We start from the raw sequence: 22,702 nt of genomic DNA on the forward strand, positions 1-22,702 counted from the left end.
ACTCCACAGGACAACCAGCAGAGTCAATTAACCTGGACCCTTGGGGGGCTCTCAGAGACTGAAACACCATCCAAAAAGCATCTGCAGGCTAGACATAGGCCCTCTGCACATATGATGGTCACCACTTTCTAACTCAGTTTGCATGAATCAAAGTAGTCTTGTTGCTCTCAAGTCCTGAAGGGCCTTTATGTGCCAAGGTGGGGAGATACCCAAGGTGGGCCTCCACCCTCTCAGAGGAGGAAGGGATGGGAGGATGGGGAGAGGGACTGTGTGAGGGGTAGACTAGAAGTGGGGCAGCAATTGAGATGTAAAGTTAATTACTAATTAATTAATGGAAGAAAAAGGGTGGGTTGTAGTAATAGTTTTTATTTAATAAGTCCTGGTGTGGGGTTGCTTCCCACCTCAATGGTTTATGTTCCCGAATGAAAGACACACACAGACTTTATATTTTAATATGCCGTATGCAGCACAATAACTGGGCATCTACCTAACCTCCATGCTGCTAGAATCTACTTCCCGCTGATAATTTCAAGTTACTACTTCCTAATGTTCCATCTTGGCTGCTCTAGACCCAGTTGAGCAGCCTTCTGGGACGTGTCCTCTGCACCCATTACGTGGCAGCTCTGCTCCTCTCTCCTATCTTCAGCATGACGTCTCTCTCTCTCTCCACGCTCTCCGAAAGCAAGGCAGATAACACTCACTCTCTTTCCTCTAGGTCCCAAGCCCGGGAAACCTAAAACACCCGCTTCTCTCTTCTCCCTAGCTGTTTTCTGCTGACATCTTTATTAACCAATCAGAATTAACTGGAGACAGGTTCCCAGGAGCACCGAAAGCGATGCAATTAGCATTCGTAATACAAGCCTCCACAGTGGGTAGGAAGCTTCTGTCGTTAATCCTGCCTGCTCCTGACCTGGGCGCCCCCCTGACCCTGATCTTGCGCAGCTTGCCTGCTCAGGTGCTCTCTGCTAGTCTGTAGTTTCTCCTGTTCGAGCCTTGTTTCCTTCTTCCTTGTTTCCTTCTCCTGCTCCTCCTGCTCTGTGGTGCTTTGAATGAGAATTGACCCTCAGAAGTTTAAAGCCCTGTCCCGGGTATGAGCCACCTTTGGGAAGGATTGGGAGGTGTGGCCTTGTTGGAGGAGATGGGCTTTGAGATTACTAAGGACTCCCTCTACTCAAGCCAGCTCTGTTTCTTGCTTCCTTCAGACTTCATCTCTCATGCTGCAGCAGCTGCCTGCCTCAATGCTTGCACTCAGCGTCGTAGACTCTAACCCAGCAGAACCCCTGCCCAATTAAATGCTTCTTAAAATAAGTTATCTTGTTCATGAAGTTTGGTAACAGCAGGAGAAAAGCAACCCCTGTGTCCTCTACACCCTGCAGCTGAACCAGCTTTGTGCCTTACAGCTGCTCCAGAATATCTGTCTATCAGAGCAATAGGGACTAAGGGACTCTGAACTATCTTAGCAGCCAAGAGGTCCTCAAAATCCTTGAGTGGCCAGCACCCTACAAAGTGAACACTGGGACTTTCTAAACAAAGGGAGATTGTGGATATATTTTTCTGCAGTGAACCCACGTCCCTTCAACGATTCGTCCACTTACTGTCAAAAGCCATTCCTCATACATACTGCATCTCTCTTACTTTTTCTGACCACAGTCTGCACTCTTGTTGGTGTTGGGGCTTCAAGAACTCTGTACGATTAAGGAGTCCATAGAATTTCCGGGTAAAGTCAGAGAGAATAGGAAAGTAGATGTGACTCTGTTGCAGGAGACACAGGACTAAAAAAAAAGCCTCAGAGACAACTCCCTGATTCATGGAGGTTCCCTCAGTCCATCCATTCCTCCTGAGATTCTCACACAAGCCAAATGATAGTGTCCAGCTGCTCCTCTTGTCTGTCCTTGCTAGGGTGGGCTGATCCCATTCCAGCCTGACCCTGTGAGTGTCCAATGCTAAAACTCTTCTGATCTCTGGGCTGCTCTGATCTTCTGAGGTAGATGGGAACTGAGCCATCCCCTGGGATCAGGAGTCCACCTTAGCCAAGGGGAAAGCACTTTCTCCCAAAAGTCAGTGTACCTCACCCAATCCACCCTTTCTTCTTCATGCAAAAGGGGGAAAGGTGGAGCCTAGGGTCCGTGCTGCAAAGGTGGAAACAGGCCCACTGTCATGCCTGTTTCTCAACTTGACCATGTGCTGCCCCTACTCAGTCTTAGTTGGGAATCAGAAATGAAAGACTATTGTGCTCTAATGGCTGAGGATCTAGGGTTGGAGGCATGGGATTGGGGTATGTACAGTGCACTCCTCATGCATGGATGGATGAGACAGCCTCTTGTGGCAGCCAGAGTCCTTCTGTGTCCCTCTGAGTACACTGTGGCTTCTCCCAATGCAGAATCCTGGGTGAGGAGAAAAGGAGGCTCCTCCAGGGATGGGGATGCAGTCTTGAACCACTTTACAGGGCACTTCCTGCTAATTACACATGGTTCTGTCTCATCATGATGCTCTTCAGCTGTTACCTCCTTCCAGCCTAGCAAGGCTGGCTGTGACCATCCATCCACCACTTAAGTGAAGCCACCTGCTGTGCTGCTTCTCATCCCTCTCCTTTGATGTGCCACTACCTGCCTGAGGCAGAACCTGTCTGAGGCCGAACCAGTTCTTCTCTGAGATTTTCCAGAGTTAGCACCAAACTGTTATTTTCTAGAGTTCCCACTAGAAGGCTGATCTGTCTACTTCAAAGGAACTTTGCCACATGGCAAGGAATGAGCCTCCCCTCTTCTTTATTAAGCGTGTTTGCTGTCATTAAAGTTGAGCTTTGATCAGAATTTTGTTTTAGCTTCATCTTTCTCTCATCTGCCTAGCCCCCTCTTCTCTTCCAGATTCCAAGATGCCTTTCCAGACTAGAACCCAGACATGCTGGCCAGACACAACATTCAGCCTCTACTTATGCTTAGGGCTGTAGATCATCCTGGGTGCTGCCCTTTCCCGGGGGAGCCAGCATGACCTTCCAGAGAGGACTGAGATGGGTCCAACCTCCTGACCAGCCTCCTCACAGGCTGTTATGTGCAGAGATACCATTGGGTTACCGAAGTGTGGTGTGTGTGTGTGTATGAGTGTGTATGAGTGTTTGTGTGCACGTATGAGTTGTGTGTGTTTATCAGAGTGTATTTGCTTTTAGTGTGTGAATGTGTATAGGTGTGTATGAGAAAGTGTGTGAATGAGTGTGAGAGTGTGTGTGTGTAAATGTGTTTTTCTCTCTTCCCCGCAACCTCTATCTATCTCTGTTGTAACCCAGGACCTCATTTTTAGTAGTCTAGGTTTGCCTTGAGTTCATAGTGTTCCACCTACATCAGCTTTCCAGAATTCCTAGGTTACAGGAGTAAGCTGTTATGATCTTGCTCTGTTTGGAAAATGTTCTTCAAATGAACTACAAAGGAGCATTGGGAGACTCTTAGCTCCTTTGCATCTTTTCTTGGTCATCCTGGTCCTTTATGACTCTGATGCTGGAACTAACACCCATTGTAACTGGATTCCCCTGAAAGGCAGGCTGGGGCTGAAAGAGATCAGACAGCAAGAAAAGAAGGAGGCCAAGACAAACCTTTCTGTTCAAAGCCTCTGAAGTTTACTTAGAGTCCATGCTTATAAAGAGGGTAGGCCCATCCCCTTCCAGCCCATTCTTGGTGCCTGGAGCCAGCCCTTAGGCGATCTACAGGGTGTGTCTCTGGAACATCTCAAGGACCTTTCTACTGGAGGCAGAGTCTTGGAGAAGAGCAAATAGAGCCATCAAGGTCAGAAGGCTCTACCCTAGGTAATCTCCTTCTTAGTGGCAGCAAGGTCAAAGTCTGGATCAGCCTGCTTCAAGGCTGAGGGAGGCTCCAGTAAGTTTTGCAATGAATTGCTTGAAGTGTTGCATGGTATTCCATTATCATCTGTAATATTAGCGTTTGTAGATAGTATTCAAATAAAAAATGACAGCAAGGCATGATGACATGCCCTCGTGATGCCAGCTCTGGAGACACAGAAGCAATGTAGGGAAAAGGACTGCATGAGTGCAGTCCTGGGTGAATGTGTCCTGTTGACCAGCCACCACGAACTGGCAAAGCTTTTCTCTATCTGGGTCAGGCTCAGAACTGACAAAGCCTTCTTCCACTGGCCCAAGTTCAGGTGTTTGTAGATGATTGACCAGTGTGTAAACACTGGCAACTGCAGCTTCCCCCTTCTGGAGGTTTCCAGCCTGAGACAGCTGCCTTCAGACAGGACTAGCTAGCCCCTCCCCCTTGCTGTTCATGATAAAGGAGCTGAGGTTGCAGGGGAGGAAGCTGAGGACACTCAGTGCTCACACAAGCCACCGGATGCCAGCTTTTCTGTGCATGTGTCTGTGTGTCTGTCTCTTCTCCACTCCCTCACCTCCACTAGTCAGGTTCAAGGTGCCAAGCCTGTCATGTCTTGGCAGGGAATAGTTCCCCAAACTCCATTTAATAATTTTTTTTTCTAGGAATCTATGTAAAAAAAAAAATCCAACTAGGTCAGTCAAGGTTTTTTATAGTGATTACAACTCAAGATGGCTGTAGTTATGACAATCTGATTCTACACAGAAAGGAAAGGGGCATCTTGAGACGGTGAAAGTCTCTATTCTTCCCTTCCTTTCTCCTTTCCTTGTTCATCAAGTCAGACTTCCTGTCTGGAGACCCCGCTTCCTATTTCTATGAAGTGATTCTGCCTCTAGGACACCAAAGCCTCCCTGCCTTCTCCTTTGTCTCTCCTGTAGTTCTAGGGGAACTGACGGGTTCCTGAGAAGGATTCTAACCCTAATGAGAAAAATCTAGATTCTGAGAGGATGTTTTTTCTCTTAAATGTGAGTTTGGGGGTAAGGTGGGAGAAGAGAGCTGGGAGCTGAGCCCAGGATTTCACTGATGGGCTGTGTCACCAGATTTCTAGAAGAGAAAAGAAAGAAAAAAAACTTCATTCTGAGACAGGGTCCTGCTGTCCTGCAGGCTGGCCTTGACTTTGTGGTTCTTCTGTGTCCACCTCTGAAGCAGCTCACTTTACAGGTGTGACCCACTAGGCACAGGTGGCTGTAAATGTGTTTTTATGCCATGTCCTGGTTATTAATAGCAACCGCCTTTGTTCAGAAAGTCCCCATTTCAAAGCTGCCCACTAGCCTCTGAGATGTTAATCGGAGCCTGTAACTTGGTTAGGGTGGAGAACGTGTCATGAAATATGCATGTATGGATTCTCAGGTGGGTTGAGGAGGTATGGAAAATCAAGAAGGTTTTGCTAAATAATGAGGTGTTTCCTTCGAGGGCAGGACAGGAAATAGCCAAGAACATTTGTCTATCAGAATAGGAAAATAATTCGAAGAACCAAGATGGGACAGAACTAAGTTCCAGAAGGCCAGGAGTCGGGGAGGAAACTGAGGATGCCATGCCAAAGCCTACAGGCTGCCCTGCCAACCACAGCCCTTGCTGCCCACAGTCTTTTAAGTCTGAGCAGCAGTCAGGTGCATTTTGATTCAGAGTTTGGTGTCTTTGAAACCCTCTGGCTGTAGCTGGTGGCCATAGTGGGCCTGTGGAATTCACACAGGGAAAGGCAGGTATTGGTGAGCCATACCTAAACAAGCAAGCCTTCATCATGGGCTGGGACCCAGCTCTGGAATCTGCTGGCCAGACAACTACATGAGGGTGCTGGCTGAACATCTAATCTGATAGAGAAAGGAGTTGAGCAGCAGAAGAACAGGACCTCAGACATACTGAAGACCATGACCCTGGACATCAACAAGCCATAGAGCATGGCTGCAGTCTCTAAAGGGTGAAGGAATGGGTGCGGGGATCAGGGCAGTGGGCAGTCAGAGGTACTACCCACATTCCTGTCTGTGTCTTGTCTCTGAGTAAAGGGAACAATCTTTACTGGCAAGATTCTTCAAAGATCTGAGAAGTTTAGGGGTAAAAAAAAAATCACAATAGAAAAACTAATTAATAATAATAATAACCAAATAGAAACAACTTCTAGCTTCCTTTTCTTTTTCTTAAGATTTATTTATTTTATGTATGTGAGTATACTGTAGCTTTACAGACAGTTGTGAGCCTAGATGTGGTTGTTGGGAATTGAATTTTTAGGACCTCTGCTCGCTCTGGTCAACCCAGCTTGCTCCAGTCCAAAGATTTATTTGTTATTACAGTGTACATAAGTACACTGTAGCTGACTTCAGACACACCAGAAGAGGGCATCAGATCTCATTACAGATGGCTATCTGTACCACATACCATGTGGTTGCTGGGATTTGAACTCAGGACCTTCGGAAGAGCAGTCAGTGCTCTTACCCGCTGAGCCATCTCACCAACCCCTAGCTTCCTTTTCTTACCCACAAGCCTTTATGAGTCTGGGAGGTGGGAAGCTGGGCAGATGGGAACAGTTTGGGGCCCAGCTGAGGGCTGAAGTGCCTTTTCTGCTGAGGAAGAGAACTGAGGCATGAGCAGGCGCACGATCCGTTGGATGTGTATGACATACAGAGAGGTTGTATTGGTGCCTTGGCAGGAAAATGCCAAATCTCTGCAGCAATATTCAACCGTTCCACCGAATGGCATCACTGTGGTTTTCAGCCCCAGGGGCCGTACTTCTCTGGCTCCCGGGGCTTTCTCATGACCCAGGTCCTGCGTTACGTGTGGACCCGATTTTGTTTCTTCTTCTGAACTCTCTATAATGCTTCCCTTTGCTCGTGCACACCACAGGACAGAACTCTCACTTTGGAGTGCATTCATGCTGGCTGTAATGGAGTCTGGCTTCTACAAAAAGGGAGCAGTGTGGGGACCTTTCAGGATGCCGGGGACTGGGTCAGCCTAGGGGCCAAGGGATCTCTGGCATTTGTGACTGAGCTGCACACAGTGGGAAGAGAAAGAGATCTCTGTCCAGAGTTCTATCCAGAGCCCCCCCTTGTCATCTTCATCATTACCACCATCCATCCTTCTGGCTTTGCTTGTGTCCACAAAACATGGGTGTTTAGGTCTCTCGGGTACCATGTGGCCATAGTCACTTCTCCGATGTGATACCTGCCTTCATTGGTAAATAGTAGGGCACAAAGACGCACCTGTTGCTCCCCCTCTTTAGAGAACTTTTGCACCCGATTTCTGTATCAGACCCTCTAAACAAGTCGAGGTTAGCTAGTGACCTTTCTCATCCTGATGGCCCTGGATGTCGACCCAAGAAAGCTCCCAGCATTACCAGATCCCTGCAATTTACACAATGCTGGGTGTGGCCCCCTCAAGACTCACACCAACTGATTTCCTTCTTCCGTTTGCTTCAGCAGCATCTGCCCTGACTTTCTGCAAGGTCTCTACTCACTCTCTGTAATCATTCTCTGTAATTGCTGCCCCTGATACTTTCCAAGCCTTGGCCTCACTCTCCCTACAAATCATCTCCCTTGGACCCAGGACTCTGCCCAAGCTCTTCCCACAGTTTCAATGAGTTAATTGTCCAACGTCATCTGGTCTGGCTGCCTGTCAGTCTCAGAGAACCTCAGATCAGAGCTATCCATTCCCTAACTCCCCTCAATGCTGTGTCTTAGTTCCTGGCTTCTCTTGCCGTCGTCTGCTGTTCCATCTGTCCTTGACCCCATACCTTCTAATCATTTTGACTTCTTCTCCCCTCTCCTCTTGCACATCCAGCTAGCCACAGTGTCGCATGCTGTGTTAGTCCCTCCCTTGCTCTGTCGCATTTCTTGCCTTCAGTCTCTCCAGCTCATCAAACTACCTAAAATATGCCTGGTGCTGGGGATACAAGGAAAGGAACCTTCCCCAAGATCCCTTTCCTGAGGGAGCTGATGAGCCCTCAGGACTGGGCTCCTACAATGGCCAGGTCACCAGCCCATAGGATGGATGGAATACTAGGTTAGTTTCCAATATGGAGATTTCTTGCTGCTAACTTGAATATCACCCGCCCAACAACCACCAAGGTTCCGGTTGGTTTTGGGTGTTTTGTTTGTTTGAGGCAGGATCTCTTGTATCCCAGATTGGCCTCTAGCTAGATATGTAGCAGAGGATGACCTTTGAACTCCAGATCCTCCCATTTCTACCTCGCAACTGCTGAAACAAATGTGCAGAACCACACCCAGCTGTTTGAGGCTCTCTACTTTTTAGAAGTTGAAACTCATACCTCCAGCCTCCTCTAGAGAGACTCTGGAGTCAGCACTGTGGAGTCACACCCAGCCTGGAAAAACCCTGTATTTTTTATCATTTGTCATGATGGAAACTCACCATCTCCAGAGAAGTCGGTCATGGTGGCACCTGCCTGAAATCCCAGTGCCTGGTAGAGGCAGAGGACTGTCACCCATTTTAAGTCACCTTGGCAAGTTCAGGCCAAGCCAGCCAGGGCTGTTAGGGATACTGTCTCAACAACTAAACTAAAGAAAATACATTAATTAAAGCTCTCTAAGGGCTGATGAGCTGGTATTCATTCCTACTGGAATTCAGTCCTCGAAATTCAGCTTTTGTTCGCTTTGTATTAATGATTTCATCTTTTTTTTTTCAGGTAATAAAAATTAAATTTGTTGACAAGCTTAAATGCACGGAAGAGGGTTTTTGATCCCTAGGCAGAAGGTAAAACTGGGATAGGATTTTCTTAAAGAGAGCTCAGATCAGATCTAAGCCCTTCTTTGCCTCCCGTGCCCCTTCCCAGAATGCACTTGAGTTCCCATGACTATGAATATCCCCATTTTTGGATCCCTCTCCTGAAAGGTCTAGAGGAGAGATGGAGAGGCCAGGGCAGTGGCTTTGTCAGAGTGACACACTGCAGGTTGGACTTGAATTTCTTGCATCTGAGCTAATTGCTGTGGCAATGCAGCCACCTATAAAATTACAGAGTGGCTCACCCAGATGCCCGTATCTGTTGCAAGTCTCAGAAGCTCTCCTTTCCTGTGGGTTCCTGTGGGCTGCCTGCTGGGCTCTGAGGATCAGCCTATCCTACCATCTCCTGGGTCCATCCTCAGACATCAGCTCCCATGGCGGCCCTCACAGACTTTGCTTTTATGTACCGCTGGTTCAAAAATTGCAATCTGGTTAAAAACCTCTCTGAGAAGTATGTCTTCATCACTGGCTGTGACTCCGGCTTTGGGAACCTGTTGGCCAAACAACTGGTTGATAGGGGCATGAAAGTGCTTGCTGCCTGCCTCACTGAGGAGGGGGCTCAGAAACTCCTGCAGGACACCTCCCACCAGCTGCAGACCTTCCTCCTAGATGTCACCAAGTCGGAGAACGTCAAGGAAGCAGCCCAGTGGGTGAGGGACCAAGTGGGCGAGCAAGGTGGGGTGTATTCTTGGATATTCTTCTCTCTCTCTCTCTCTGTGTGTGTGTGTGTGTGTGTGTGTGTGTGTGTGTGTGTGTGTGTGTGAGACCCTGATGTCCAAATGGGGATGGGAAGATGAAATAGGAACAGGCTGGAAGGCTCTAGTCCAGTAGAATCTGGTTTGGCCAGCTGACGACGAAGAAACACCCTGAGGAAATTTCCTCCATCTAAGGCAACAACTTGAAAGTTCTGAATACCCAAACCTCTAAAGTGTTTTAGAGACTTCAGGAGTCCCACTATTGGCTCCATATTTCTTGGCCAGCTCAGGCTAGGGATAATCATATAGATGCAAAAGGTGGAAATCTATGGGTGTGACAGGCAGGTCTCTTCTGTACGTCACATACACACATATCCCATAGATGTTGTTGCCTTTGGCAGGAGCTTGTTCCCACCGGGAAAGGAGCCTGTGCTGGGGACTATACCAAGAATGTCTGGGGACTTGCATGCAGGCTGTAGACACTAGATTGCTTACTTATGAGTACAAAAACTGGGAGAAGTAATGGCTCCTAAAAAGTCAAAGCCAGACCTCTGCCCAGGTCAGGCCAACAACTCTAGCTCTTCACTGATTTTCTCTTTAACATTTTACTTTTTTTAAAAAAAGTTATTGTTATGATTGATGTGTGTGTGTGTGTGTGTGTGTGTGTGTGTGTGTGTGTGTACCATGCATGAGGAGGTCAGAAGAAAGCATTGGCTCTGTGGATCTGGAGTCACAGAAAAAGAAAAGACAGTATGAAAAATGTGCGTATGAGTGAGCCAGAGGATAACTTTTGGAAGTCATTTCTCAATTCCCACCATGTGAGCCCTGGGGATGGAACGCAGGTCTTCAGGCTTGTGCCTCAGGACTTTCTGCTGAGCTGTCCTGCTGGCCCTCTCTTTCTTTATCATGTCTTCTCTGCTGAGTTAAGATTCCTAAGAGTGGACTTTGTGTCTCTTCTACTCACCCCAAGTCCTGAGTACCGACCGAGGAGGAAACCTAGCACCTAAGAAGGTACTTAGCAGATATTTTCTGAATGAATTAGCTAATGAATAACTTGGCAGGGGTGAGCCTCTTCCACCACACTGCTGTCCCAGCCTGTTTCCTGAATACAGCCTCCTCCATCCGGCCTCTTGTGTTCATTACTCACTGGGCGGTCTCCTGTAGCTGCTGCAACAAATTCATGCAAATGAATAGGTTAGACAACACATATTTATTACCTCATAATTCCTGAAGGAATAAATCCAAAAATGATTCTCGAGACTCAAGGTCCCAGCAGATCTTTGCTCATCTGGGGGACTCTAGGGCAGAGCTCACGTCCAGGTTTCCCACCTTCAGAGGCTACCTACATTCCGACAGAGGAGAAAATGAGGCTCCCCGAGCCTCAGGTCCTGATGCATCAGTGATCTACACTCTAGAGAGGACCACATACAGCTCGTGTCTCCGAGGGTGGTGCCAGAGAAACACACTATCATCCTTAGCTCGTGGCTCACTCCCTCTTCCAGTAAGCCTGGGACATGTCCTCTTAAAGGCTTTTCATTTCTCTGGCTCTTCGGCTCCTGCATTCTGTTTCCACTTAGGTATCCTGTGGTTTTGTGGGTTTACCCAGTGAACCTAGGATAATGTATCCCTGTGTAAGGTCAGTTGATTAGCTGCCTTCCATCTGCCTATAGCTCTTTCCCATATAACCTAACAAATTCCCAGGTTCTGGGAAGGTAACAATCTTTGGAGGACCATTATTCTGCGTGTGCCACCCAGCAACATCTTCTGTGTAAGAAGCACTAGGGGTGATGCACACCTGCATCTCAGAGCAGAGAAACTGAGGCAGGATAGAGAAGCTCCTGTAAGCACAGCCCTGGAGCTCTATCATCTAGGTATTCTTTACAGGGAAACAAACAAAGATAATACATTCCACTTCCCCAGTACATTGTCCGAGACACCGGCAGAATGTGGCCCTCTCTGGAGCCCAGACCACTGACGGGTTAGGGTCTGAGTCTCAGGAGCCTCATTTTCTCTTCCGTAAAGCAAGAGAGTTCCCTTAGCTGGGAAGGTTCTAAGCCCTATCAACCTGTTATCCCCCTGAAGTCTCTCTCTCACTTGAAGAAGGGATAAGATGGGGAGAGGAGTGGCTTAGGTAGGGACCCCAGAGCTAGGGGAAAGACAGGTCAGAATTGAAGCATGCATCCTGATCTGCTCTTAGGAGAAGGTGTGCGGTGGCAAGGTCTGTGTTAATCAATGGGAGTATAGCAGGGAAAGGAACAGAGGGGTCAGGGGATGGGTTCATGGAATCCGAGGGAGGAAGAAGCTTCCAGTCTTTACCATGATCTCTCCTGGTAGGATTTCACTCAGAAGCTCAATACATAAAACAAGCAAAAGGAATTCTTCTCCCACAGCCCCCTCCCCTGCAGGCTTCTGAGAATAACTGTGCTAGTGTTGTTTGATGAGGGACCTGAGACCAAGGGAAAGAAGGCATCTATCCAAGGCTGGAATTAAATCTAGACCCAGAACCTGAAGTTCTTCAACCCTGAGGCTCTGCAAGAGCTGGGTAACCACACTGTTTTTCTCCAATCCTATCTACCTAATTTAAAGAGATAGCTCTTTCCACAAGTAGTTTTATTAAATATTCTTTTGCATGTATCTATAGATATTCTTACCACACTTTTCTTTCTGGTGTCTGAGCTCTTGGAGGTGTAAGAGCCCAACTTATTCATTTAGTGTCTCCTTTGCTTAGTAACTGGCCCAGGGCAGACACATGAGTGAAAGAATGAATGAATGAATGAATGAATGAAGTTTGCTAGATGAATGCACAGATGGACTGATTTGGTAATAGTGAACTGGAAAGTTTTTCTACTTAGGAGAATTCAAGCATTCACCCGTTTGTATAAAAGTGCTGTGTCTCTTACTCTGTATCCCATGCCTTCTGTTTGCACAGCCTGGGTACAGGGCACAGGACCCAGTATAGTTGGCAGATCATAAGAATCAGGAACGGGGAGCACTTTGACCTTCAGTTTGCCATAGCTCCCGTGGCTGTCCCAAGCCACAGCACCCTTGAGCATATCTGCTCACTGACCTTGTGTGCTGTTCACCTGCCCAGGCTTCCGTGGGCTGAGCTGTTGGGTAGTGGCCCCTGGAGCTTTCTCAGGGATTTTGCTGACTCCTATGTGATTCTGTCTACCTCTCTCTCTTCCCCTAGGCCTCTGGGCCCTGGTGAACAACGCTGGCGTGGGCCTGCCCAGTGGTCCCAACGAATGGCTGACCATAAAAGACTTTGTGAAAGTGATCAACATAAACCTGGTGGGGCTGATTGATGTCACTCTGAACATGCTGCCGATGATCAAGAAAGCCCGGGGCAGGGTGGTCAACATGTCCAGCTCTGGTGGCCGTGTGGCTATATTCGGCGGTGGTTACTGTGTCTCCAAGTTTGGTGTTGAAGCCTTCTCTGATAGCATCAGGTGACTGGGTCCTGGTTCTAAGTCAGGTGGGGATCTTGGGGCTTTACCACAGCAATGGAATCCAGAGAATAACAGCATATGGTCAGGGTAGTTCTGGGGGAAGAAGCTCCAACAGCAGCTGGTATCTTCTCCAAGGACCAAGAGAAGAAGTAAGGAGGAAACTGCGTGGGGTGAGGATAGAAAACACCAGGTGGGTCTTCCCTTGGGTGGACCCAGAGTGAGGAAAACCCTGATAGGCCTGTAAGGGAGAGAAAGGAGTGGGTAGGGAGGGAGGGATAGAGGAAGGGAGGGAGAGGAAGGGGTAGGGGAAAGAGAGAGGGGAAGGGGGAAGGAGAGAGAAGGGGAGAGAGATGAAGGGGGAGAAGAGAGAGGGAGGGAAGGAGAGAGAAAGAGGGAGAGAGGGAGAGGGAGGGAGGAAAGAGGGGGAGAGGGGAAGGAGAGAGAGAGAGAAGGAGGGAAGGAGAAAGAGAGGGACCTGAGAGGGGAGGGAGAGGGAGGGAGGAAAGAGGGGGAGAGGGAAAGGAGAGAGAGAGAAGGAGGGAAGGAGAAAGAGAGGGACCTGAGAGGGGAGGGAAGGAGAGGGAGAAGGAAGGAGAGAGGGGAGGAGGGAGAAAGAAAAGGAAAGAGAGAGAAAGAAGGAGAGAGAGAGAGAAGGAAGGAGAGAGGGAGAGAAAAAGGAGGGAGAGAGAGGGGGGAGGAGGGAGAAAGGTGGAAGAAAGAGAAGGAGGGAAGGAGAGAGAGAGACAGATTGACTGACTGACTGACTGACTGACTGACTGACTTTCCAAACAGAGGGAGGCCTGGAGCAGAGGTGCATCTGGAAGCCCTCAGAAGATGCAGGCCTTTGACAGATCTCCTGTTCCTTTTGTCACGTGGGTGGTGTAGGGCTGAGTGGGAAGAACTGTGGAGGAGACAAGGCCTTGGCCTAGATTCTTCCCTGGCTTCCTCTTGTTTTTGCCTAATGCCAAATGCCACAGACTACTAGATCAGCTGGGGAAAGGACTGAAGCCCTAAGGAAGGCTTATGTGCATGAAGGCAATGTTGAAATTAGCTTTTATGGTAGGATATACATTTCCAGGTTCCCAGAAAGATAGGTCCTTCCAAAAGTGTCTCTGATGTTTGTCATTATGAAGCTAAACCAAACGCAACTCTTAATCTCACAGGCGCGAGCTTCATTTCTTCGGGGTGAAGGTCAGCATCATTGAGCCAGGGAACTACAAGACATCCATTCTGGGCCAAGAAGCTCTGGAATCACGCATGAAGAAGCTGTGGGATCGGCTGCCACAGGAGACCCGGGATAGCTACGGAGAGGAGTATTTCCAAACCTGTGAGTCTCCAGGCAGACGTGGGCTCTCTGAGGAAGAGCTGGGGGTTTGGGGTCACTGGCTGGATGATGACGTACAGCCCCAGAGATCATGCATACAGTTAGGAGCAAAGTCAGAGTTTGAGATTAGAGCCCACGTTGCAGAGCCACAGTGTAGGGGAAGGTAGGCTGTGTGGGGGACGCTGCCTGCACTTGTCCTCCAAACATCAGGTACAGGTAGATCTTGCACTGAGAAGACAATTAGCAAGTGAAAAAGAGCAAGTGTGCCGGAGCCAGACTGCCTGCTTGCAGGCAGTCTTAAAACCTCCTATGTAGCCGGGCGTGGTGGTGCAGGCCTTTAATCCCAGCACTTGGGAGGCAGAGGCAGGCAGATTTCTGAGTTCGAGGCCAGCCTGGTCTACAGAGTGAGTTCCAGAACTATACAGAAAAACCCTGTCTCAGAAAAAAACAAAAAACAAAAACAAAACAACAACAACAACAACAACAAAATACCAACCAAACAAAAAAAAACCTCATATGTAGCTCAGGATGACCTTGAACTCTGGACCTTTCTACCTCTGCTACCCAAATGCTGTAATCACAGGAGTATACCACCAGGCTCTGCTCCACCGATCATCTATTTAAAAAAAAAAAAAAAAAGATTTATTTACTTATTTTATGTATGTGAGTACACTGTTGCTGTCTTCAGACACACCAGAAGAGGGCATCAGATCCTATTACAGATGGTTGTGAGTCACCATGTGGTTGCCGGGAACTGAACTTAAGACCTTTTGGAAGAGCAGGCAGTGCTCTTAATCACTGAGCCACATCTCTCCAGCCCTCCACTGTTCATCTTATGCCTCAGTTTTTCATCTGTACATAGAGCCTATGAGGCTGAGATGTCCCAGTCAGTACGATGCTTACTGAGCACCTGAGTTTGTATCCCTGACCGCAACATAAAAAGCAGGACACAGTAGCACATAACTCAAATCCCAGAAAGCAGAGAAGGATCCACAGGCTCTACTGGCCAGCCAGTGAGCTCCAGATTCAGTGAGAAACTGCCTCGAAAAAAAAAAAAAAAAAAAGTTGAAACCACTGGGCATGTCACCTGAAGGCAGGCCTCCACATGTCTCTCCCTCAGGAGGCTGTGAGTGCTGCTGTGTACATACAGCTTGCCAAAGAGGATGATAAGTATGTAGAGCTGATCCAAGGCTCCCATTCTTTCACCAAGTTAGCAGGCGTCTGTAACCTTTGGAACTTGGAGGGTGGCAGAAGTCAATCTCAGCAGTGCCTCGAGTCCAGGGACATATGAACCAGTGGGGCATGTGAGTGGGCATGGTGAAGGGAGGAGTTGCCAGTGGTGGACATAGCCTAGTAGGAAAGAGAGAGAGCCCCACATCCCCCTTGGAGCATACCAAAGCGGAGGTTTCAAAAGGGGGAGGCTCCATGAGACTTCCTTCCATGGTGTCTCCTTGTTGCAGCTCCCAGGGCCTTGGGGGAGAAGTCTCCCAGGAGCCTCCTCCATAACTGCCCTTTGTGAAGGGAGCTCTTGATGACAGAGACACACTGTGACACAGTTAGCTGGTGTGAGTCTTCTGGCTGCCTGCCAAGGAAGGCAGAGCTGGCGCTACGCATGTTCTTGAGGGAAGCAGCCATGTGCCCAGCCCTGTTCCACTCCCTCTAGATGTCCCTGTGGCTGAGAGGCAATTTCGGTGCTGTTTAGGTCAGATCTAAGCTATCCAGGTGCAGGTTTCAATTGTCTGCTGGAAAGTTAGTTAACCTCTCAGGTTTTTTTCATTTGTAATGAGTTATGGTGAGAAATCAATTCACACAGACATATACACACAGACACATACACACACACAGAAGACACACACATACACACACACAGAAGACACACATAGACATACATATATGTACACAAAGACACACATACACACGACACACACACAAGCACACACATACACAGAGACACACATATACCCACAGACAGACACACAGATTTATAGAAACACCTGGTCCCTGTAAGAACAATCTGAATCTAAACTTTGAGGTTATTGTTCTTTTCCTTTAGATTGAATATGGCCTTCTTTCTGCCATTATGCTGCTAATGTAATGTACCTACAGACTTTAAGTTTTTATCTTACAAAGAGAGAGCCTTAAAGAATCATTATTCAGCCAGGTGGTGGTGGCACACACCTTTAATCCCCATGCTCAGGGAGGCAGTGGCAGGTGGATCTCTGTGAGTTTGAGACCAGCATGATCTATAGTGTGAGTTTTGGGACAGGGAAGGTACACAAAGAAATCCTCTCTCAAAAAATAACAATAGGATATTCACAGGTGTGGGGTGATACAAACCTCCATTCCCAGCACTCAGAAGGCTAAAGAAACTATCCTGAGCTACATAGTGAATCTGAGGCCACCCTGGGCTACAAAGTGAAACTTTGTCTCAAAAATAAACAAAAATGACCCCAAACCCAAAAGGTCAGGTTTGTAAAGTATAAAATTCAAAAGTGTCTGAGGTGTTGGCTTTCTGTTCTTGCAACAAATCGCTGAGATGATCAGCAGAAAAAGAAAAGCTGTTGTTGCCCTGCTGTTTTGAGAATTGTTCAGTCCATGATTAGTTGACCTTATTGTTTCTTTGGGCCTGCAGCGATACAGTGTATCAATTGCTCACAGCAGAACAAAACTCTTCTTTTGGTGGCTGGGAGGTGAAAGAGACAAAGGAGGGCCTGGGGCCCTACCAGCATCCCCTTCAAAAGCTCCTAGACATCTAAAGACCTCTTACCTCACTTTCTAAAGTTCTAAGACTGCCTAATAACACCAGGCTGGGGCCCAAGCCTTTAATGCATAGGTCTTTGGGAGATACCTAAGATCCAAACTACAACAACGTAAGTCAGTCTGTCAGTCAATCCATGATAGGTCTGAATCTACCCAGGAGGGTGAGCATCTCAGTGACACGTTTTCTCTGGAGCAGGCTCCCTATTTCTTGGTGTTACTTTTAGCCATATCTGGGGTAGAATCAAATTAAAGTGGCACACAGTCACTAGAGTAGGCCAGCAAGCAGAGGGCAATGTTCTTCCACTGATGGATCCCAGGATAAACTGCAGCCAAATGGGTTAAGGAGGATCTGAGAGGGGTCAGACTATTAACTGAGCTTCTTGTCTCATCCGCACTCTGCTGGGAAGCCAGCAAAAGTTCCCATTTAAGTTCCTTCTTAGGGAGTATGTATATGGACCACAGGAGAAAACAGAGAGTTGAGCCTTAGAGCCCAAGTGGGAAAGCCAGGATACTTCCTAGAGTGCTGTGTCTCCATGATGAGAACTCTTTCTCAAGGACTCAGATCCAAATCCCCTGCTCTCCATTACCATCTGGGAGAGCAGAGGGCTGGGTGGGCGGGAATCTGTCTCATGGGAATTCCACGCAAAATTGGAGCTAACAAATATGTCAAAAAAACAGTGTAAAAGCCTACAGCCTCTGTATCCAGACACCTCCTTCCACATGCCCCTGAGGACCTCTGCTACTTTCCCTCAGCCTGCATGGGCTCTATGTCCCTAAGGGAGGCAATGTGCAGAACCCCGAGTACCTACCTAGTCACCCTCCTGCCCAGGCCTCGCTGGGGAGAGATTCATGCTGGGTACAATGTTGGAGGTGTCTGAGAGCCACATCACTAAAAGGACAGCCTGACTTGTGAGAGTGAGCAAGGCTCTTCAAGGGGTGGGGGTGGCAATGTGCAGCTAGAGGCTGGCTAAGGATTCTTGAGTGCCCACCCACTATCTACAAGCATCCTGGCCCAGAATTAATGGGTGATTTACTCACCTAGAGCATGCCAGAGTCAGGAGACCTTTGTTATTGTTCTCCAGCTTTTTTTTTTTAGAAGTTATTTTCTTTATTTACATTTCAAATGTTATTCCCTTTCCTGGCAGCTTTAATGCTTTGTCATGGAAGTCTGACCCTCAAACCCATTTTCTCTGGAGTCCTTTCTCTTCCTGAGGTTTGAATCCCACTCCACCCCCATTCAAATGCCTATCTCTGTCCCAGAGTCTGGGAGGAGGGGCATGGTGAGGTGCCTGAGGCCTGCCTGTTGTTTATGTCATGAGCCCCAACAGGTGTGAACTGCTCAGCTGCCAATCTGTATCTCCTCCACACCTGTGTGCAGAATCACTAATTTTAATACTTTTTCCCCAGATATTTTTGTAGACAATATAGAACTCACAGAAGAAAAATTAACAGCAATAACTAGGCATCCCACTAGCCAATAGTTTCACTTAGTTTTAATGTGTGTGTGTGTGTGTGTGTGTGTGTGTGTGTGTGTGTGTGTGTGTGTATGTGTGTATATGTGTATGTATGAGTATGTGTGTATGTGTATGTATGTATATGTATGTGTGTATGTGTGTGTTTTATGTATGTGTGTGTGTATGTATGTGTGTGTGTGTATGTGTATGTATGTGTGTGTGTGTATATGTGTGTGTGTGTGTTTTATGTGTGTGTGTGTGTATGTATGTGTGTGTGTGTATGTGTATGTGTGTGTGTGTGTGTGTATATGTGTGTGTATATATGTGTGTATGTATATATATGTGTGTGTGTGTATATATGTGTGTATGCGTGTGTTTGTTGTGTGTATGTGTGTATGCGTGTGTTTGTATGTGTGTTTGTGTATGTATGTATGTATATGTATGTGTATATGTATGTGTATGTGTGTAGGTATGTATGTATATGTGTGTATATATATGTGTGTATGTATGTTTGTGAATGTATATGTGTGTGTATATATGTATGTGTGTATATGTATGTATTTGTGTGTATGTGTGCATATGTATGTGTATGTGTGTATGTGTGAGAGAGACTATGCATCTCTTTCATTCTGTCCTTCCATATCATCCATTCTGCTATTAATCAATGTTAAGGTTTGAACTGGAAATGACTTCCAAAAGTTCACATGTTAAAGGCTGGGTCCCCAAGACAATATTTAGAAGTGGGGGCCTTCTGGGAGCCATTGAATCACAAGGGCTCTGATGTTATCAATGGATCAAGCCCTCTGAGCTATAGTGCAGTGGTAGAGTACCTGCCTAGTGTGTCTGGGAGTCTGTGCTCAATCTCCAAGATCACACACAGACACACACACACACACACACACACACCCCACACAAACTCGCATGCTCCAGGAAAGATTGGGGGAGATAGCTGTGAAGGCTCACACTTGTAATTCCAGTATTTGAAAGACTAAGGCAGGAGGATTGCCATGAGTTTTGAGGTCAGCCTGGGCTATATAGTGAGTTCTAGATCAGCTTAGGATACAGAGTGAGACTTTGTCCTCAACACAAAACCAACCAAGCAAAGGATTAATCTACTGATGGTTCATACTTCGCTGGCTTGTGGGAAATAATACAGACTTAATCTGGGCCCTAGTTGAAATACTGGGTGTGTCCTTAGGAACATACATTTGGGGACTGTATTTTGCCCTTGTCCCCATTCCTTCTGTCTCTCCTTTCTTCCTTCTCCACCTCTTTTCCATCCCTTGCCCCTTCTTGGACAACATGAGGAGAACATTTTCACACTACCCCCTGATGTTTGACTTCATAGCAGGCCCAGAACAGCAGGACTGAGTCAAAATAGCCTTTCCCTTTACGTTTTCCTCTCAGGGACAGAAAGATGAAAATCATCTTTGTTATTCCCTCAGGTCCATGTTATTTACAGATAATCAAAGCTTATGTTCCAGGCCAGCCAGATACCAAGTGATTTATTGTAGAAGAATTGGGCAAGATCTTTTTGTTGATCATCTAATAAGACAGTAAGATTTCAGGACACAATTCTTGTGTTTAGACAGAGAAAATAAGATATTATAATGATCCTGTAAATGGGTGTTTAGTTACGGGATACTGTGGGAGACTTGCTTTAAATGCTGAATTGAACTTGATAGACAAGGACCTTGGATAGAATTCGGTAGGCAGGGGAGCACATTTTAAAAAAATAATAATAACAAAGGCTTTTGTTCTATCTTCCTTTTGCCACCAAATTTTCAAACAGATACTAAAAAGTTGGTTAACTTGATGAGGTCAGCAGAGCCAAGAATCAGCGATGTCACCAACAGCATGGAGCACGCCATTGTCTCCCGGAGCCCCCGAATCCGCTACAACCCTGGCCTGGACGTCAAGTTTCTCTATCTCACCCTGGCTAAGCTGCCCACCCCTGTGACAGATTTCATCCTTAGCAGATACTTGCCAAGACCAGCAGACAGTGTTTGAGCTGGCGAGCTCAAGGGGTAGCCAGTGGAGCACAGGGGAGAGGGCAAAGGACTGGGGGATCACAAGAGGTGTTGTCATATATCTTGTGGGCAGAGAAGAGCATACTCAGCTCACTCCCACTGCAGGCTGATGTCTCCTTCCATCTGCTGGGGCCTCTAGAAACCTGATGTGACCCCGGCTGATGTAGATAGAGCGTTGCAGCATAGGCCGCAAGACACCCCTCACCAAGGCAGGTACTAGTGCTCCTGGACCTGAAAAGCCGGCTTCTGTTGACTGACAAGCTGTCACCACCTCCGTAAAACACCATGGGACAATCTAGCCCACAGGAGAATCTCGGTCCCCTCCCCACAGCTCTCAAAGCAGGCACTGGTTTGTGTATATATGGAATATGTAACATGGCAACAAGAACTGCCAGAGCATACTCAGAGAAGGTTTTAAATAGTTTTCTTTTCTTTGCATTTCTCTATCTGATTGGGATCCATATAATGCTTGCTTCTCTAATCACCATTGATTCCTGTTTCAAGTATTTATTGAGCACTTACTACGTACCAGCACCAAAACTCTGGGGGTATGTGAGGGTGATGAAATCATGAACTTGTCTTGTTTTGTTTTGTTTTGTTTGTCTCACGTTTTACTTTGTTACAGTAGCTAGCAGCAGAGATAGGACAGTGACCAAGGGGACAAAGATCAGAAAAAGGAAATTTGAAGGACCCTGGATCTCAATAGTCCTAGACTCGGATGTTTACTGGGATCACTCAGTTACTTAAAATGCGTACGGAAGCTGGAGAGATGGCTCGGAGGTTAAGAGCATTTGTGCCTCGCAGAATCTGGAATAGATCCCCAGTCTCCACACCGTGTCTCACAGCCTCCATAATTCCAGTTCCAGGGGATCGGATGCCCCCTTCTGACCTCCACAGGTACCAAGCATGAATGTAATGTGTATTGATACATGCAGGCAAAAACACGCATACACATAAAATAAGATAAATCTTTAAAAAGTGAATGTGTAAGGAAGCTGGGCATGGTATCTCATGTTTGTAATCCCAACATTTATGGGGCTAAGACAGGAGGATTTTTGTGAGTCTAAGGAAAGACTAGATTACAAAATGAGACACTGTCTCAAGAAACAAACCCCAGGAAACAAACAAAAGAACTCATAGGAACCCCAATGTTAGAAAATCCGATTCAATAAACCTGAGTGAGGCAGAGCCCAGAACTATGAATTGTGTACTAAGGACCTAAATGTACCTGCGCACCTGGGAGGCAGTGATAGTCCCACAGGAGAAGCAGCCAATCAGCTCAGAGTGGGAAGTCATTTTCGCCAAGGCACCCAGCTAAGTGGTCAAACAAACAGAACCCTTTTCCAGCAGCAGGTGATGAACTGTTTGTAACATCTTCAAATAAGTCATAGAACTAAATAATTCATGTCTTTAAAAATAGCTACCAACTTCTGAGTTATATGAACTATTAATGAAAAAGGATACTTTTTTGATCAAGTTCATATACTGAATATCAAACCCAGAGCCTGAGCATCATAGACAAGCACTCACCACTGACCTACATTCCCACCCTCAGATTTTCAATTAGCTTACTCAGAAGCTCAGGCTGGCCTTGAACTTGCTATAACTTTCAATATTCCCTCAAACTCATAATTCTCCTGCCTCTACTCCCAGAGTGCTATGACTACAGGCATGTGCCATCAGTCCCAACAATAACAGTGATAAAATAAATAAATAGAATTGTTTAAAATTCTGCAGTTTGTGCAATAAAGGTCAAATATTATTATTTAAAAATCAAAATGTTTTTAGTTTATGTTTCATCTACTTCTGGCTGAGGTTGAAGATAGTCGTTTCTACAAACTCTTTGCAAATAAGGCAACTGTCACAGTTTCTAGGAATTAACATGAAGATATACCTGGGCCAGGAAGGAAACACTATATAATCCACTACAGTCTGTTAACTTCTATTCCTAGCAGCAAATTCAGGCATGGGTAATGGTGCATACCTTTAATCGCAGCTCCGAGAAGGTAGAGGCAAGAAGATCCAGAGTTCTAAGTTACCCTGTGTTACATGTGTTTGAGGACAGCTTGGATCACATGAGACCCTGTACAAACAAATGACACAAAATTGCATCCGTCTAAGGAAACTGTTAGACAATATTCTGAGATCTTCATGTATGCTCTCCCAGGCTTCTTTCCATTCCTCTACTCAAGTAGGTAGCTAAAGTGAGACTTTACTTAGGGTGAGATGCTTGACAGAACACAGATTTCCTTCCTCAGTTTTTATTTTCTCCAGCTCTGAGGTTGTTAGAGAAATTATAGACTTTGGGGAATGAAGTACAAATAATGTTACTTCTGGACATGTCCTGATCTCCATGAAGCTGTCCTTCCTCCAAAGACATGGCTGGT

General features: G+C 46.7%; 1 protein-coding gene across 1 annotated transcript; it reads left to right on the forward strand.

The window, feature by feature from the left end:
• The first annotated feature begins 8,867 nt into the window (after positions 1-8,867).
• Positions 8,868-22,094, forward strand: Sdr9c7 (4short chain dehydrogenase/reductase family 9C, member 7). Its single transcript, NM_027301.3, has 4 exons — positions 8,868-9,278; positions 12,489-12,747; positions 13,911-14,074; positions 20,078-22,094. The coding sequence occupies exons 1-4, from the start codon at positions 8,978-8,980 to the stop codon at positions 20,293-20,295; spliced, it is 942 nt and encodes a 313-aa protein (NP_081577.1). The 5' UTR covers positions 8,868-8,977; the 3' UTR covers positions 20,296-22,094.
• Positions 22,095-22,702: the final 608 nt, after the last annotated feature.

Source organism: Mus musculus, chromosome 10, assembly GCF_000001635.26.
Source record: "Mus musculus strain C57BL/6J chromosome 10, GRCm38.p6 C57BL/6J".
NCBI lineage: Eukaryota > Metazoa > Chordata > Mammalia > Rodentia > Muridae > Mus > Mus musculus.

Coding starts and splice junctions, on each gene's coding strand:
- Sdr9c7 (NM_027301.3), top strand. CDS start 8,978: ATGGCGGCCCTCACAGACTTTGCTTTTATGTACCGCTGGTTCAAAAAT. Junction 9,279..12,488: donor GGACCAAGTGGGCGAGCAAG/GTGGGGTGTATT, acceptor CTCTTCCCCTAG/GCCTCTGGGCCCTGGTGAAC. Junction 12,748..13,910: donor GCCTTCTCTGATAGCATCAG/GTGACTGGGTCC, acceptor TTAATCTCACAG/GCGCGAGCTTCATTTCTTCG.